This window comes from Ptychodera flava, chromosome 20 (genome assembly GCF_041260155.1).
Source record: "Ptychodera flava strain L36383 chromosome 20, AS_Pfla_20210202, whole genome shotgun sequence".
Classification (NCBI taxonomy): Eukaryota; Metazoa; Hemichordata; class Enteropneusta; family Ptychoderidae; genus Ptychodera; species Ptychodera flava.
Window position 1 is genome coordinate 6,951,650 of NC_091947.1, and position 20,271 is coordinate 6,971,920.

General features: G+C 37.8%; 2 protein-coding genes across 2 annotated transcripts in view; both read right to left on the reverse strand.

The window, feature by feature from the left end:
• The window catches only part of LOC139119882 (metabotropic glutamate receptor 3-like), a 46,923-nt gene extending 43,890 nt beyond the window's left edge, over nt 1–3,033 (reverse strand). Inside the window, exon 1 of the mRNA XM_070683818.1 lies at nt 2,264–3,033. The gene's annotated coding sequence lies outside the window, so the exon portion shown is untranslated. The remainder of the gene's footprint in view (nt 1–2,263) is intronic.
• Nucleotides 3,034–11,369: 8,336 nt separating this feature from the next.
• Nucleotides 11,370–14,335, reverse strand: LOC139119883 (lithostathine-1-beta-like). Its single transcript, XM_070683819.1, has 5 exons — nt 14,117–14,335; nt 13,801–13,953; nt 12,374–12,459; nt 11,771–11,939; nt 11,370–11,492 (listed from the first exon to the last, which is right to left on the reverse strand). Exons 1-4 carry the CDS (start codon nt 14,307–14,309, stop codon nt 11,796–11,798), a joined length of 576 nt encoding a protein of 191 aa, XP_070539920.1. The 5' UTR covers nt 14,310–14,335; the 3' UTR covers nt 11,370–11,492; nt 11,771–11,795.
• Nucleotides 14,336–20,271: the final 5,936 nt, after the last annotated feature.

Here is a 20,271-nt window from a genome sequence, read left to right on the forward strand (position 1 = left end):
AGTCGTCCTTGAGCTAACTTTGAGTGAAAGTGGTACAGCTGTGTCGGAGCAATAGCCTTGGACATGTAAAATGTTGAATCAAAATGGCACACCTAGCTTTCAAACTGGATCATATTGTAAATTAATATTCGTATTTTGTCGGACTGGATTGTACCAGGAAAAGACACATGCAGAACCATTGATATATACGTTGTGAATCAGATTCCCTTCATGTACAAGCGAAATGGTCTACAATTCTGCTCTCATATTCAGGCTACTGTTGTCTACAAACTTTCATCTTTTATGAACTTCATTATCATAAAAGCTGTAGACAGCAAAATCGACTCAGTTCTAGGCTTTCAGAAAGATAAGCTTACTTGTGCGCTAAATTTCGCGGAGATCAACTCAGCTAATCAGCCATACTTGGGATACTGACAAGCAGACGGGTATACAAACGCCAAGAAATTGTAACTTCATGAGCAACAGTTGCGTGAACATGGGAGCTAAAATGCACTCAAAGTGAAATCAACCGCGTTAAAACCAAAACAGCACTTTATAAAAGTGCTATTGCGCTTTCCAATGTCTTTTAGAGCGCTTTTATTGACATCAACGTTAGTGTCAATGATACCACACAGAAAGCCAGAGAATTGATTCGAGCAACGATATCCAAGCTCAGAGCTCTCGTCAAACAACTGCCCAGCTGTTTCTATAGCAACTGGAGGAAGGCACTCTGCGATAATATGTAAAGGCGAAAAGTTAACTCTCAAGAGTGTTATCATGATGCGTTGTTAAGATTTTCGATTAGAGCCTGAGTACGCGTTAACCCAAGGCTTTAGTCGATTTAGTTTTAGAACTACCAAGAAACTCATTTCGACGCCTCTTTTAAAAATATCACATTTTCACTTGTCAACTTTCCTTTCTGTGTGGAAGTTTGTTTGTCGTCAATGTATATATCCCCGAAATTTGAAGAGAATTCCCCTGCTAGCGGTGGATTGTGACATAATCGTGAATTGTGTAACGGGAAATGCTTATAATCTGGTCGCTAAGCAACCCGCCTTTGAACAGTGATTAGAATGGGAAACAGTCGTTCATTGTTTGTGCCATACGCTCGTTCGTGGCATATATTCTAATAAGGAATGGATTACTGCGAGGCCATATTTTAAATACGGAAAGGATTTGATATGCACATTTGTATCGTGAAGCTAAGCATAACCTCTATTTAATTTCCTTCGCTTGTAGATTAAGAAATAAGATCTCTCAAATAGAATTCAGGGCTCCCTTTCATCAATACTATTGATTCAGTTATTGTGAGCTCGGAAAAAGTATGCTATGACCCGACCACGTAATATATATAGCATGTGAAACTTTTGGTTAAGTTTATTCGATAGCGTAATGTTCTGTACATAGTTTAAGGCGTCGACGCTTGAGCCTTGGCAGTGCTTTTGCGTAGATTATCACTTCAGATAATGTTTCAGAACTGTGAACGGAAACAGTTTTCGATTGATATTTCAGTCCTGACCGACTCATTATATCAGCTTTCCGTTTGAAAAGAACTTATTTATACCATGCAAACAACTCTTAAATGCAACGTATCAATTGAACTTTTCAAGTAAGTGGAATATTCATCGACGTAGGAATTTCTGTTAATTTTATTACTTCAATGGGGCTGACTATGAATAGCCTAAAAGAGTTAAGTCGACAACGCTACAAATCATTAAATGAGAAGGAAAGGAAGGGAACACGCTATTACGAATTGAGTTTGGAAAGACCCATTCAGCTATACCCGGCAAGATCTTACACGTCACAGGGTTTCATAATATAGTTTTAATGTGCAATGAAAACACTCTTTCTCGATGTGTAAACATTCGGTATACCGTAACTAAAGCTCCTGGCGATTGTACTCCTTGCGTGAGCAGGATCTTTACGTATATTCATTGATTTCATAAATTTGGACATTGTTAACGGTGACTTTGATTCCGGAAATCACTGTTATACTCGACGGCGTTTGTTCGTTTCATGTAACCCTCGCTAAACACACTTTGTCTCTTCGCCACATCCTTTTTACGATGTCGACGCGTTTTCTTCTGTCCAAAATTCTCTAATGGCAGAAGATGACCTATTCTTGATTAACAAATCAACATAGCCGTTCGTTCTTTGAAATGCAGCAATGGTAGGCTTTAGGAACAGTTCTTATTGGATGTGGAAGTGTAACCTTTACAGACGTAAGGTCCGTGTTAGGGCTAGTCATGATGCAATTTATAACGTAAACTGAGCTATCACCAACCTTGTCTCTTGTAATCCTCTTCTGAGTCGCTGCTTTCTTTGAATGACATGAAACTTCGCCGGATTCGCTGGGTTGATAACCTATGTGAGTTCTGCTTGTCCCCGTAAAGTAGTTTTGCCGATAAGACACAACACAGCTTCAAGTTGACAGGTTTGTCCGACCGAGAACCCCACAGTAACGGCTGCTCTCTTTAAGAGGAGGTGAGAGCTTTTAAGCCTTGGAAGTCACGTGGTGAGCAATACATTAATGTGTGCGCAACGCCGCTTCTCCGGGTGTTTTTACCATCCCCAAGGTTCGATATCGCAAACGGACGGGAAGCGCGACAGCTTTCTTGTCAGATTGCGCCCAGATGCATGCTTATTCTCTGTTCTGATCGCTGATCCGACCTCGAAACCTAGGGGTGTTACATTTAATTGGTCGAGACAACATTTTGATAAGCTGCTTGAGATCATGTGTGGTTTTCTTCTATAAACACTCACCCCAGGCATGTATTTATTGCACGGCGACTTTGCACAAATTACTCCTGATTTAAGGCAGAAATGGTCTTGGCAATCGAGTTTCGTATTAACAACTTCTTTTACATTTTCGAAGAAACATACTCGAAAGCGCTTTTAGAAATTCGGGCGCAGTTTCATAAACACGCCCCGAGCTCTTATTTTGATACCTCTCACATTTCTGTGTCTCACACGATCTCATACTTGTGCTCTTATGGAAGATAGTTTTAATCATCCCGTGACGCTTACGGAGAATTCACGGTATTCGATGGATCTGAAACAAGGTAAAGAAACCTATGGGGTTAAATATTGCTCATTAAATTCGGCTTACCATGATTCATCATGTAGACACGCGAATGTACAAATCAATGAAAATTGAGTAACCCCCTGACAAGCGCCCTCATGGACAGCTTCCATTATCAAGGTATCTGAAGAGTAAAGAACACTCACCTACACATTGTTTACTCAGTATCCCTACTCTGCCATCCTGTTGAAAGCTGACATTAACATTTACAAAGAATCGGGGCTACTCAAACGATTGAAATGGACCATTTGATCTGAAAATGGGGGTCTATGCCGATATGTGATATTGTTCGCTTTCAAAAACTATTGACAATTTTTTTGTTTGGATTTTGCACGGCATGATAGTTCCCCCAAGAAAGCTACAGTCTTTCTGTGTAAATATTGTTCAATAAACGGCGCAATGCTATATAAATATTTTACGCAATTTTCGCAGCGCAGAATTTTTCCCTTTTGGGCCACTCCCACGAAGTCCCATCGCTGATCAGTGTCAGGTCACAATTTTCACGCAATGCACTACGATTCTCTTCACGTCCAACCAACATTTAATGTGTAAAACGGTTATTCCGTCATTCATGATTTGCCCAAGGACACTTTAAACTGTTCTTTCTGTTTCATAATCGAGAAAGAGACAGAGGAGGGACTTACATTACATTAAATTTAACAATTGTAATTCAAAAAAGCTACCATTCCCGAGTTGGCTCTTTTTGAAAAATTTAATCTTAGATTTTCACAATATCGGGACAATGAAACTCGCTTTTCCAATTTCAAAACTAATCAACGCAATCCGTAGACGAGCAAAGAATTGTAGGAAAGTGGCAGTCCCACCCAAGAGATGCTTCCAGCCTTACAGCTTAACTGAGCCCAATAGTATTTAGAAAAAAAAACTTATTTACCGGTAATCAGCCCTAAGTGATCTTAATATTTTAAATGCGTAAACCTCAACCTTTTTCGCATTTTCAAAACTAGCAAGACGTTTTACCAAGATTTACCACTGTGTTTAACTCTTGGCGGGAAAAAAAGACGAACTTCCTAATCGACTTTTCCTACTATTATCATCCTATGTTTTCTCATTGTAAGAGAAAACAAGCAATGAAGAAAATATAAAAACAAGATGTCAAAATTACCGAACTCTTCATATGCGTTCTCTACATTCGACTTCACAGACATTTTACCAAAAGATTTGGCACCGTAAGACGAGAGTTGGGAAATTTCTTCTCCATGATCACGATGCATTTTCAGATAATGGTTGATTATTGCATCACCCACACGGTGTCTCTTGCGGCTACCAATGGCATTAAACCGTCAGATATGAATGCAATATTCTGATATGATCTTTCAACTGGAGACATTAATTCCACATACATGTACAGTATCGCCTGAAAACTTAATTACGCTTGTTTGATTATTTACTATGCAAAATTGAATTTGTCAAAGAAGCTACATTATCTCAAAAACAAAAATACCCTCAAAAACCAAACAAAAAAAAAAACAAAAAAAAAAAACGAAACAAAACAACAACACCGGCAACTTACGATATTTAAAACTGTTCATTGTCGTTCACAATCAATGACTTATTTTTGTGATGCATAGACATTCGCATGGCGCCATTTCTTCAAACGTAATATACCAGTTGTTCACTTAGCGGGCACAATTTAGCCATGAACTTCGTGTAGATGTTCAATGTCTCTCCAGAAAATGTTTACTCCGGACAAGAGAACATAAATAACTGTCGACCTTTCTTGTCTCAAGATTTGAATTTCAATTAGGGTAGTTAAAATGCAAGCCGTGTATGGCAGTGTTCGGTCCCGGTAGTTAGTTTTCTTGAGCCTGTTAAAGACTACAGAAAATTGAGTTTGCTTCATGTCATTTCCCACCGAGATGTGGTTAGGAATGAGATATTCCAAGTGCCCGATCAGTAAAGGACCAGCAGTAACGGCATGAGAACGGATTCACACCAATTTCACACTTGGAAAAAGTCATGTCAAAATGGTATTGAAGTTAAAATTTAGGATAGATCATTTGTAGTGGCGGGACGACGAAAAATGAGCGCCACAAGATTTCGTTTGTGTCCAGCTTAGGCATCGTTCATACTGATAAACAGTAGTCTTATATACCAAGCGTTGGCGGGAAACTGCGTCGACTCTTTAAGTATAATCTTCGAAGTACTGCAAGCGTTTGCCAAGTAATTAATGCTCCTGGCATTTGACGTTAAGCCATGCAAAACAGACACAGGATTTATAAGTATGTCCTTTAGCAATTTCAGATCGCAGTTTCTGATTAATCATGTTTGCATATTCGAATTCGATCTTACTCAGAATGTATGGCTCATTTGCTTTTCACCATCACTATGTCTTCTAGTTGGCTCCGCTTTGGGTGATTTCAAAGTGGCAGAAGGTAATCGTGTACCGTTATTACGCATGATTCTGTTATATTAGACTTAATGGAAAAAAGTTTAAACCGATTACTTAAAAGTACAATTTAAATGCCTGGCTATCGGAAAAAAACAAAACACAAGATGCAGTCAGTAATCTTCGGGAAAGATCCATGAGACACGTGTCAATGACACATAAACGACCGTATTACCCATTTTTGTCCTTAGAGTACAGCAGCTTCCAGAAAACAATAACGCTGTGTTTATTTTCAGATTCGCATTTTACGTTTTGCATCACTTTTGGTCACCATAGTCAACGGCATTCCCGATAATTCAGCAGTCGGACGTTTTTGGAGACCTCAAAAATGTCCCTGACTTCAGATGTTTAATGCACAGTGGAACAAAACCCTGTCTCCCACTATTAGCCTAAGGACGACTGTTGTTTCCTTGAGCTCCTACAGAACATATTTTGTCACCGTCTCCTGCACAAGTGACGCTGAACACCTTCAATACACATACATTGTGTTTTACAGTCTTGATAGCTTGACAATATGTATCAACATTTACACGTATTGAATATTAATAATTCTGTAATGTTTGCAGGCATTTGACCAGGCATGAACTGCCTGGACACGCCGTCAATTGAAAAGGTCAAACAGTTAATTTTTCCACACTTAAACCAGTGTTTGCGTGACTCGGTGATAATTAAATCATGCCAACTTTAGGTTTTCAGCTAAGACCGTCAATTTGAAAATAATTTACATTCTTCAATGTTTTTTCAACTGGATGGTGTGACGATATTTTTCGTTTAGCACCGAATATTTCAGACATTGACTTTCATCACACACTCCTGTTTTCGAATAATAAGTTCTGTGAAGGCATTTCACTGGGAACGTTTTCGGTAGTAGTCGTTGGCTACTTCCTGTACCCTTCATTACCAGCTAGTGCCTATAGTGATACATATTTGTAAAATAAAACCTAAAACAACACTTGATAAGTCCCTACGTTTCGATACTATTAGGGCCCTGTCACACCTTGCGATTTAGCCAGCGTATGCCAACGTATCAAAATTCTCTAAAACGCTGGCTTACGCTGAGCTACGATGTATTTTTCAATTTTGGGCATATACATAGCGTATTCATAACGTACTCATAGGTTCAAAATACGTTTTGGGTACGCTGGACAATTATCTTGACGCAATCCGACTAATGAGTAACTTTCAAGTAACGTGTATCAGAGACAAATAGAGAAACAAACTGGCAACGGGTATTGTTCAAGGCGTGAAGCGGTTACATAACCCATCCATTTTCGCCTCGCCTCAGGTATAGCTCTCGCCTCTCTTTTCCGAAGAGTGCCGACCATGCATTCTTCTGTAATTTTCGGATTTTCGCCAATTGTTAAGGTAAAGTATGTTCGCCAAAGTTTGTGTTGTTGTTGTCGTGTGGTGTTGAGCGGAATTGTCGTGCTGGCGAAAACGGCAGTGTTGTGAGCTTCAGGAAAGTGAGTTTACCATTTTTAAAATTCTTCTAATATTTTTATGAATATATAATGAGTACGTTTGAACCAAATTTGAAAGTCTTTTATCGATACTGTCTGGTTTTACTCAATGGTTTACGGTCAGTCATACCGTCTTTTACACGTGCGTCAAGAAAGGACATGTTTATGAAACTGCTGGCGTGTTATGTTTTGATTGGCGTGAAGCAGTGTTTCTGCCCTAAGAGCTCACAAAGTAACTATGGTTGCTACGCGACTGGCAGTACGATGCCATCTCGTCGTATTTTTCGCACAATCTCGTGCAATTATCAATCACAAACAAAGTCTCCAAAAAGTTTAACACCTCTGAAGCTCATTTTAATATGAAAAGGCCATAGTCTACGGAGACGACCATGGAACAAAAGGCATGCCGCGTTGTTAGTCTGTTTCTGTATTTGTCTGTGCGTGTATGAACGTGTGTCAACGAGCGCATAACCTACCTACAACTTATAGCCCCCTTGCGCGGGACGTATAAGCCATAAGCTTACCCCGGCATACATCGAAAAGTTTTGTGCATGTACAAAAGGTTTCGGCGTCCTTCAGCGTGCTCTTAACTTATACAAAAGCTATTCTAACGTATTCGACGTACGCCCAGCTTATTCGCCATACGTTGGCATACACTGGCTAAATCGTCAAGGTATGACAGGGCCTGTAGCTGTTATCAACTTACTGGCAACTTCAATACTTCAAAGTAGCCCAACTTATTTTTACCGCACCGTGCGAGACAATCAGCGGTGATAAAACAATAACTTTGCATAATGCACATTGAGCGTCTGTCGTGATTACTTTTTGACCTGTACAAAATCATGCAAAAATCGATAAATTCCAAATCTGAAGTTTAATATTGGTGAACACACGATATCCAATTCAGATCATATCCGTGGAAAGTATGATGTAACACAGGAAGAGAGTCTGGTTTCAGAATTGTGCAAAGTCATAAATGCTTATTGAAGAAGAGTTGTCAAATATCCACAAAGTGCCGCAAAAGGCTTTCGTAAAACCAGTGTGACGCGACTCCCTCATAGGGTAAAAACACCGCAAAATAAAATTTTAGGCCTGAAGAAATGTTACCCAGAAACCGTCCACGTAGTTCGCCGGGAGACAGTCACTCGCAAAAAAATGATTATTCTAGATAGTAATCTGACGTGTGTGATTCTACTGCCTTGTGTTAATTCACTCTAAAGGAGATAAAAATTATATCGATAAGCTGTACTTGTGAAAAATTAAGGGATTTAAATTTGATATCAGGCAGTCTCTGGGCAAGAGTTGTTCCAAGAAAAATGAGAGCGACAAGCAACTATTATATTCTGCTCGACTGTACACTCTTTATCCAATCGCCGTTTTTCAGACAATATGGCTACTACTGTCATAAAAAGTAACGTTTACGTTATCTTACATGATCGTGATCATACTATAAATGCATGATTTTTTTGCTGATTCGTGTCCATTGAAATTATAATTTTGTTGTGTCTTTGAAGGATGTTACAACATTGCCAAGAATCTTAAGCTTGCTTGTCACTAAAAAACGAAGGCGCCAAAAGTTTTCTGTTAATTTTGAGTATCGAAGGTTTAGTAGAGGCAGTGAATTAATTATAAGAAAATTGAGTCTACAATTTCAGAAGGTAATATTTCTTGAGAAATGGAAGCCACGCCGAATGCCAAACATTGACATATTTTGCATAAAGGACAGCAAATGTTGGAGTTCATCTTAAAGATGTTCGCCAAGCGCCCTCCAGTAAAATATGAATAATTGTATGAAATTTCCGTTCGCGAAATCGTCGTTTTTCAAGGTGCACATATCAAACCGAAGCCAAGAGTCATTCCCAAGGGACTCAATGGAATGATCGATGAGCCAAAACGGGCTTCGTTACCTCAAATTAGTCTCAGTGCATCCTCAGTTAATATAATATTCTAGCGTCACAAAGTTGACAGCTAGTGGAAAGATTATGAATTTCTCAAGCAGTGCGGGGACTCCTGTAAATATTTCTCAAGCGCCGCTCTGTAGGTAGCTAAACGATATCCAACTAGATACAATGCGGAGTAGATTAATAAAGATTTAGTCCCATATCAGAAATGTCAGCTTAATGAAACTTTATTGTAGTCTGCTAGGTGATGTACGTCAAACGACCCTTTTTTCTTGCCGTGTATTTAATGCAGTGAATCCACCGCCGTCCTATTGTTCTCCTACAAGTGATTCTACTCTGGAATAAAATGAAGCACGGTGTTCTAGCTGCTGACTCAGGGAATCTTAAATTGGAAAACATACCCACATAATTATCATATTAACAAGCAAGGATTTCGCCCTCAACGCTCATGTGAATCACAATCGACAATTCATGACTGGACTGTCTCACTCGATAAAAAAAATCGAAGGAAGTACATGTAATTTTTGTTAGACTTAAGTAAGTCATTTGACTCTGTTCCCCATGCACACCTCTTGGATAAACTGTACAGTTATGGTATACAGGGTGCAAATCATTACTTGATTATACATTTTGTAATCAGACAACAGCGAGTTGTCGTCAATGGCGCGTCGTCTGAATGGGTAGATGTGTTATCAGGTGTGCCACAAGGCACAATAACAGGTCCAATATTATTTTTATCTTACACAAACGACATAGTCAAGAATATCCATTACATCAACACTTTAAATTTTCATCACAGCTTCTGGTACGACAACTAGACATAATCATGATCTCCGTCTATATCAAGAACTAGAACAGATCTACTGAAGTATTCATTCTTCAGCAGGACAGTTTCTGATTGGAACTCGCTCCTGGTTCGGTGGTCAGCGCAACATCGCTGCTGTCCTTAGAAGTAATTTTCTCATCCATGACAATAGTTTGTAGACAGTATCGCACGCAGACTGTCCGATTTGCATCAATAGATACGACTTACTGCAGTTTTTGTTTTGTTTCGTGCGTACTGTGTATGTCATATCTATTTGTTTGTTTTGCTTTTTGTATATATATTTATTATAATGTTTAATTGGGAAGTGGTTTTCATGAAAATGGATAAAAATCTGCACATGACCCTTGGTTCGTAATAAATAAATAAATAAACAAATAAATAAATATATATATATACTATATATATATACAAATGAATAAATGAATAAATGAATTAATGAATGACTGAATGAACAAATAAATATTCGCCTTCCAAAACATCAGAGAATCATCATTTAATCTTGACGAGAGCTTCACCCGAATCAAAAGAAGACTATCCATGTGTGTACAGATAATTACTACGAGCAGTGTGAATGTTTTTCAATGTACCAATCCGAACTAAAGCATTGCCTATAATGCAAATGTTTTCCTCTCAAACCACCACTGATTCATTAAGTATATAAGTATCGATCGTCGTTTATCTTGTTGTCGTTTACTGGAAATAATGATCAGGAAGATCAATTTCATATTAAAATTGATTATATTTGTGTTGCAAGTTGGAATTACCACCTGTTGTTGTGTGTTTACAACGAAAACTTCACACTTTCGGTGGAAAGATTGTAAACAGCCTCATGTCGTTTACAAGTGGTGATGTCCGATACTTAATGGCACTTATGCATTTTACAAAGATATCGGCCCGTTGAATAGAATCTTCATCGTGCATATTTTCGCTCTGTGTAATTATTGCCATCATTGGTTCAAACTGTGCATTCTTCACTAACAGCGCAGTCAGACAGAACGATTTTCAAGAGAGTAGATGCCCATTGACTTAATTGTTTAGCCTCCGAGGGCGCTGTCAACGACAAAACAAAAATGCAGGGAGTGAAAACGTTCAACTTATTGAGTTCTTAGACATTGGTTACCAAGTGCGAACAAAGTTCCTAATCGGTGATTGACGTCTTGTCCCTGCGCAGAACCTTCTCGTCCTCACTCATGTTTTCATGCCTTGAGTCGTGGGTGTACATGTGTTGCAGAAGGCGCTATTTCATTACTTTTTCGTCTTTAGTTTGGTTTGTAAAGTTTGTATGTTGTGTGTTTTATATTTTATTTTCTGTGGGGAAATTTCCTACTTTCTTTCAAATAATCATCTTCTCTGAAACCGCGTGTCTGATTGCTTTGAAACCTGATATGCGTATTCCTTGGGGGTAAGCTCAGTTGAATGTATTTAAACCCTTTCCGTGAGGTAATCCCCGTGTACCCATGACCTTGAAGTCAGACAATAGTGACCTTGGCACTCAGGCACTAGGCGCCGAGGGATAACAATGAATGAACAATCAATAAAATCAATAACGAGGAGGTAAAACTGAGAGAGAGAGAGAGAGAGAGAGAGAGAGAGAGAGAGAGAGAGAGAGTCTGTCATGCGACACACCGCGAAGTGACGGCTAAACCCACGCTGAATAGATAATAAACTTTTATGTAATTTCTTATGCCATAAGAAATGAAACGACACGAAATAGTTGAATTGATTATATCACATTTATTTCTTGGAGAGATCATATTTAACACAATATCTTGTCAGGTTGAAAATTGGTCATTGTGAACTTGCCAGCAGGTGTTCTTCATTGTTGAAAACTTGAGGTCTGAAATAATGTAAATATGGTCAAAATACTAGCCGTCTCGACGTGAGGTAAAGCAGTAATACATCGGTTTCCTTCCAGTATTTCAGCATATACACAGAAGAGTTTTAGAAGTTGTATGTATCAGTAAGCAAGACTTAGTACAATTGGATCACTAGGACAGCGTAAGTAAACTAAGTAAGGCATGAACACATACACATACGTAATGTGTATTCATTATGCACGCACGCACGCGTACAGACGTACACACACATATAGACATACATGGATAAACATCCTACCGTTTAGCCTGTACGAAGGAGAATGTTAATATCTCTTCTCGCAGATATATCCGCGTAGGTTTGTGCAACTTGAGTCATACCACTGACCGTTGTATATCCGTCTCATGTAGGCACATTTTGTCGAAGTGCTGGTTGATGGACGTGAGGTATACCAGTTAAAATAACTCACCTGTGTATGATACATTCATTTTCATTAAATTGATTCATGTTAGCATACAGTCACAAATGTCGTTATTTTTTAAAAGTATATTTTATTCCTCACGATTTAAACAAAAAGTACATACGCTGATATCGGCGGATCGATGGTGCGTTATAAAAAAGGTGAAACATATGCTAAAACCTCCCGAGTTTATTGAACCAGCATGAGTCGGATAGTATCATACACGCCTTTACTCAATAGCATCATAGCTTGACTTACATTTATACGTACATCCCAAAGCTAACAAAGACACACACAGAGAACATTTTCTCAGACATGACTAGTTCTTTTGTAAATGAAAATTAACATAAATAAATCTCATTCTTTGCGCTGTTATGAGAACGATAGAGGTGCTTTGTTGTTAAATGCTTAAAATTCGAATCATTGTATTGTGACAGACTCACGCTCGATCCACTGTCCCATCTCCAGGTATTTCGTGTAATCGTGTCACTGAAGCCAATCCAAAGGTCTCCCTCAAGACGAGCAAATTCTGCGAAGAAAATATTATTTGTGTAGGTTGCCTGAGTAATGCGTCAATCCAAATGCTAATGTTACTATTGTAATATTTAGGTAAATTTCTTACGTGGTATACGTATAATTGTGTTAATTCCATGACGAACATTCACCTAGATGAGTGGGAATACAAACAGTTGCAGTCGGTAAAACGTGGAAGGCCTTTCTTTGATTAAAGGTATACTGTCACCTGTTCCAATTTTGCCAGAGTTACCATCGAAAGAGAAAATCTAACCAATCACAAATTTTAATCAGGTGGCCGCTTTTTAAAAACAGCGCCCTTACAAGGGCATTTTGAATACCAAGGAACGCCCCTTTGACCATATATGGGCATAGTTAGATTACAGGTGACTGTATACCTTTAACTCAAGTATCATTACCGGTGTTTCTTTTATTAACTCAAGTATCATTGCCTATGTGTTAATTAACACACAATACAAATACCGGTCGGTCAATCTAAAGAGACTGGAAAACAACAAACAACTTTACTTTTCATCATGTACTGACAAAAGATGTTTAATGACATTGACCATGATAGTGTTACTCGAATGGACACTTAAGTTAAAACAATAAAGTGTGACAACGATATAGTTACGTCAATTTAGTCAACGCCTAATTAATTTTGGGATGAAACAATAGCTTACACATATATAATCGATTTCTGGCTCTACAAATCTTGACCATGTAACTTTAGTGACTACGATATTATATTAGAAGTCGGCATTTTATCACACGAATATCATAGATACTGAATGTATGCCGAGTCAGCAGAATAATTATGTATATCTTAAAACTTTCTCCCAATCAAGTATTTAGAATGTCATTTCTTATCCAATCAAGTTCATTTCATAATTTTTAGCCAGTGTAAGATCACTTCCTGTCAAGTTTTTACATGTTCAGGTACGCCCTGAAAAATTGTCTATTTAATGTGAACTGTTGATGTGTACGAGCAGACTTTTCGTTGGTCCCACCTGACAGCATATCAATAACCTTCATCAACTTCAACCTTACGACGTCTCTGTGTATTAGCATCCTGTTATACCTCTCACCAAGCTAATTCCCTGACTCAAGTTGTCGACCGTAAAGAAAGTGTGGCAACACTATTATGTTACTAACCATCATCCGTATAACATCCAGAATGTATATCAGTAAAGTCACATCACATGACGACGATATAGTTGTCCTATTTGTCCTATAATATTTCTTAAATATGTAATATATAACTTTATAGCTCAACAAAGAAGAAAATAAACTCCATGAACACAGAACCGCAAACAAAAGACAGATTTTTCAAATATCTAACAGTTCATCATCCTACCTCTTAGATACGCGTCTTCAATTGCATCATCAATTGTTGCAAGCTTCCCGTGCTTTAATGCACACTCACTCTTTGCTGAAGTCCAACTGAAACGTTGGTCGGGATTCACAAAGTAACAACTTTTACCGGGGAAACATCTCCAGCCTCGACCAACTAGAAAGAAAATTCAAAGAAAGACTTAATTTTATGCCCTTAATAACATATATGTCATTCGAAGATCTGGTAATGGTGATCTACAGACAATACTAGTATGAAAAACCATATCATAACGTTTCGCGAAGAGAAATAATCTTACTGTCAAATATTTTGCACTTACACTTCGAAGCATCCACGTCATCAGTTTCTACCGTTTCAACACCGACGTCATCGTTAACGTTGTCGTCAGCTGTGATGGCAAAGTCGCCATCTTGCCATTCATCTGTGTCTTCAACAACAGCAGAGTGGATCCCAACACAGAGAACCACTAACAGCAACACTGCCGTCTTGCTCGATGAGACTTGACAAAGCATGGTACCAGAAACTCAGCGTTCTTCAGGTATCAGAAAACGAATGAATGGTACAGTGGCAACACTGCCATTTTTATAATCACTAACGCCGAAATCATGCTGAGATGAGTTCGATGATGTCATCATTTTCTGCGATATCTCTGATTACCTGGACATTACCAGCCTCGTAAATTTTGTACATTATTTTTTTGGCATATTATTTATTTTGTTTGAATAGATATTGTTAATATAAAACGGAAAAGCAAGTAAACTTTGCAATACTAAAGCGTCTTTCAAATAGATATCAAACAGTGCACAGCATATTTTAGACGAGTTATTCATGCATAAGCTTATTTCAGGGTGCCGAGTCAATAATATTGTTTATCTTGAAAATCGCATTAAAATGTCCTCAAAATGGAGTCATCAGCAACCAAACCACGAAATATGGATAAAACATTCTACCAGTGTTATTTCCAAATAAACTAGATGACAAAAAGTAACAAGAATCAAAATAGGAAGGAAATAATCTTGGATTGCAATTATAAGACATAAAATGACAGTTTGAATTTAATGGCCTTTATGTCTACCTTGAACACCATACCTCTACCCATCCCTTGACCTGTATGAAGGCGATATTGTACTGTCATGATATAAAATAAAGACCCACGGGAGAAAATCGTGTGCCCGCACAGACCATGTCGTCATTAACCAAAGAGAATTGTTAGTTTGCTTCATACGAAAGTCTATGAAGTGACTCCATATTACAATCATAATATTGATTTCTTCAGTCTAACATCTGTGTGACAGGTTTGCACGCTAGATCATAGTGACATCTAATTACTGAAATACTAGAATCTATTTTAGAAAAAAGACAATTTTAACAGTCTCCGTGACAATAACAGAATTCTTTGAACGGACCGGAGCCAACAGTTTCCGTTAACGTCACTCTGTAAGCGCTAGAGGGTTATCATTAATTTTCAAATCTTTCCATATGCCTAATATTAGGTAATGTACAGAATTTTGCTATCAGCAACTTTTAATGTCACCTTTTGGTATTTGCTGCAGAACATGATGGATGATTGTTATACACTGACGGCGTGTACTCTCGTGACAAACAATTAGAACACGCCTCGGGGACGGATATTCGGACTCTCAAATTTACTGCTCGTGGGAGCTCATTTTAAAGCTCTTGGAGAAGGAAAAACTTTCAGTTTTGAACTTTCAAAAAACTTTCGAAAATCTAAAATTGTATTCTTCCCCATAGAGTTAACACAGGAATGGGGCCATTTTGAATTTCAAATCTTGCAAAATGTTTGGTAATTTGTTTCGCTAGTTCCAAACTTTGCACGGTGACGTCCGATCTTTGTAGTTGATTTCGCAAGAGAGTGGTCGAAAGTTTCATTCAGGGAAGTTTGAGCAAACATTTTAAGTCTTTCACTTTCGAGGCGCATACTAACTTAATACGGGATTCAAGTTTACAAGGACAGCACATGATTATCGATATTGCATGAGTGACAAGAACGCTGTGACAGTCTCGGAAAATTCTAATTATAAGGAAAGAAGAACCTTGGTTATTTCACCTCGAAATTTGTTGTTTCAATCTTGATTTAACGTGATATTTTGGTTAATAATATCTCAGAGTATAAAAAGTCATTACAACATTCATATTACACATCGTTTCTTTGGTCATTTTCTCATAAAACGCTTCTACTCGTGCTTGGTGAGTTAAAAATGCTAGATCGTAATTATTGCAGCCTAAAATGGACTTTGATATGCTGCAACGTTGTCCAAATATACCTGGCGGTCGACTGCAGGAATTTTGAATGGGTTGGATGTAATAATCAGGATCATACGAATTGAGAAAGTCCATCTCGCTGTGATTAAAATGAATAGAATGGACTTCTTATATCTGTGACTTTCAAAATAACTCTCTGCCTGTAGGTTCCCGGCACAGCATGCGATATTCTTTTACACACAATCGTTTACAAAAACAATATATCCGCCTTGATTTACACTTCACGTCCATGGAAATCAATTGATTGTTTAAATAATATAATTTTATACAATCGTGTTTGCACCGGTAAGAATGTGAACGTGCTTTAAATCCAAGATGGATACCTTAATATGTAGATTTTTATCCATAGCACATGTTACGATCGATCCCGGTGCATTTGAGAACCTTAACGCCTGCTACAGTGCAATGTGGCTAACTGCAGCGAGAATTCAGTTTGATCTCTTGGTTGCCTAAAGCTGTACACTAAATGCACATATCAGACTTAAAGGCCATTTAGGCGATCCCTGGGATCGCCTTTGTTCTAGTCTGTAATAGGATTATTGAGGTGTGATAGCCTATTGTTTTCCATTGAAATTTTAATCTAATGGGTACATTTTCTGATGAGACAATCTGATGCCATCACAGGCCTTCAAGGAGACATTTCAGAAGTCAAAGGATTAGTGTCAAATTAAAGTCACAGACACGAACTCATATCATAAAATGTCCTCCATTTTCATCCTGCTTTAACCCCTTTTAGCGATCCCTGGGATCGCCTTTGTTCTATTATGTAATAGGATTATCGAGGTGTTATAGCATTTTGTTTCTATTGAAATTGTAATCAAGCGGGTGAATTTTCTGATGAGTCAATCTGGCGCCAACACTTGCCTTTAAACTATTATAATGATGCAAATTCTTCTCACAGCGGTGCACGTAGACATCGCGACTATTGTTTCTGTTTATTTTAAGTATTTGTTCATACACCATTATTACGGCAATCCATCATTATACTTCTGATGTTTAGAGATAGCCAGCGATATCGCGGAAAATGATGAAATCGACAAACGAAACTCAGCATGATTTCACTGTCTTAAGTGATACAGAGCAAGAATTTAAAGATTTTTTGGCGATCCCTAAGATCGCCTTTATTCTGGTATGTAGGAGGATTATGGAGGTGTTATAGCTTCTTGTTTATCCATTAAAATTGTTATCCTGTGGGTAAATTTTCAGATGAGACAATCCGGCGCCAACACCTGCCTTTAAACTCGTATGGAAATTCTTATCACAGCTGTGCACGTAGACAGCGCGACTATTGTTTCTGTTTATTTTAAGTATTTGTTCATACACCATTATTACGGCAATCCATCATTATACTTCTGATGTTTAGAGATAGCCAGCGATATCGCGGAAAATGATGAAATTGACAAACGAAACTCAGCATGATTTCACTGTCTTAAGTGATACAGAGCAAGAATTTAAAGATTTTTTGGCGATCCCTAAGATCGCCTTTGTTCTGGTATGTAGGAGGATTATGGAGGTGTTATAGCTTCTTGTTTATCCATTAAAATTGTTATCCTGTGGGTAAATTTTCTGATGAGACAATCTGGCGCCAACACCTGCCTTTAAACTCGTATGGAAATTCTTATCACAGCTGTGCACGTAGACAGCGCGACTATTGTTTCTGTTTATTTTAAGTATTTGTTCATACACCATTATTACGGCAATCCATCATTATACTACTGATGTTTAGAGATAACCGGCGATATCGCGGAAAATGATGAAATCGACAAATGAAACTCAGCATGATTTCACTGTCAGAAGTGATACAGTGCAAGAATTTAAAGGCTTTTTTGACGATCCCTGAATATGTAAGAGGATTATGGAGATGTCATAGTCTTTTGTTTTCCATTGAAACTTTAATCTAGTAAGTAAATTGTTTGATGAGACAGTCTGGCGCCAACATAGGGAAGTTCGTGTAATTACCGTTTTTTCCATACGTATGAGAAAACACAAGCATGGCAAGTTTGTTGTATTTGTTCTGGGGAATAGCTGCCTTAATTACACCGATAAAATAGTGACATAGCTGTTTCAGTTGAGTACCACGTTTATGATGACGTAGATTATATGGTGCAAATTCCTAGAGAAATTAATATGCCCATTGAGTCATTATCTTCCTATTAGCGTAACGAAACCGGTCTCCTCATTATACTTAGTTTAAACGGACACTATATGTCATGCATCACATAACATTATACAACAATCGTCCATTACATAATATAGATGTTGTGAGCGCTGTTTTTGTCTTTTTAGACGGAAAGTTCGAATAGCTTAATACATCATTTTCCTGAAAAAAAATCATGTCATACAACATACTCTGTTTTCATGCTAGTCTTTCGGGGCAGAGGCAATTATGTATAGGATAAAGCCCGAGTACGAGGGCTCTTCTAGTGTATAAAGTCCAACCCAACGATAAAATGTCGAGGCCGGGGGCCGAGACATTTTATCGTAGTGTTGGACTTTATATACCAGAAGAGCCCGAGTACGAGGGTTTTATCCGACTTAAAAACTATCGCCCCCAACTGATATATTTTCGTTTTCAATGTGTTTAGGTCAACCGTCCTTTTTGTCAATGTAACATGTTTAGGATATGAATTAAAACTTTTATTTGTGAAATAGCCTTCCAATGTAATGGAACATCCTATAAATGCCCTAGGGCACATTAGTTTATGTTTGTACCACAGCAGATTTTGTGTTGCAGCTGGTTTCCGCTGTGTTACCAAAATTGAATATTAAAACGTACCAGATGTCTACAGATTATGACATGTTCACTTTTGATTGGACAGTACTTTACCACGGCATTGTCATTCGTTTCTAGAATTTAGTGACCAAGGCTTTACGAGTAGATAAAACACCCTGAATTGAGCACTCTGATTGGTCAATCAACGGTAGATAGTTTTTAATTGCTTATTTAGTCATTGTTTTACTGCACTGAAAGGATAGTTGCTGATGCACCTTACCTAAAATTGACTGACATCTGACGATAACGAAGTGAATTTACAATAACCAGGTTGAGGATCATGTCAAGCTGGTGTCATGGAACTTGTTCTTTTGGACAGATAACGTATACAAGTACAAATGGACTATAACCTTTTCTAAGGTAATGAAAGGTTTATTGTTTCTTTTGAGGTTTGCCAAACGAGAAATATTCAACTGGCCACACATTGTACATTTGTAATTCTGCCACCAATACCACCGTGAACTTGACCATGTGACCATTATTATTCCCTCGTATATTCCATGAAGAGATATATAGATGAAATGATGCATGAATGAATAAATCAATCAAATGATTGCCATTATGCACAAGGATGACCTCCAAAATATACTGATAGTGACAACATTCATAAAGAAGACGTTTTATCTTTAAAACGGTTTAGATGTAACTTGACATATTTATTTCGCTATATGTTACAAAAGCTTTAAAATGATATAGTCGGAACTCATCTTAGGCTATTTTCCTACTTTAATAGTTACATTACTATATCAGACAGTAATAGAAAGGATCATCTCATGCATTTTCCGGTAAAACGTAAAAAAAATTATTTCAAAAAAATTCAATTGACTTAAACTAAACACACGTCGTCGCGCTTGCAGCACAGTCTCGTTTATATAAGGGCATTCCCTATTAATGCATTCAAATACAGGCTACTATTATTAAGGTAAATGCAAATGTTTTACGAAGATTTCTTCCAGTGAATAGGAAGCAAATCCTAAATATGTTAGAATATTTGTCCAAAACAATGCTATGAAAAATGTTCGGAAGTTTTGTTCACTGGGCTGTACATACGAACGAAGATCAGCAAGGAGACATAGTAACACAAAGTTGTTGGAACACAGTTAGAACACCTCAATAAAGTCAATATATGTAATACTGAGTATAGAAAGATGAAAACAAACAATCCTCGACATAGTGCAAGTAACAAGCTAACAATATTTGTTTTGTTCCTGACAGACCACGTCAATATAGGTTGTTGACTGAGTGATTATATCACCAAGGGGACGTTTGCTAGCTCACAGAACAACATTTCATGATTGCACGCCATCTCACTGGATGATCCTTCTCTAGAGGTCATGGCTTCACAAATATCAATTGAGATAATAAAATCTAAGGTCGGAGAAGTAGCATTTAAGGTCACACCACGAATATGGCATAAT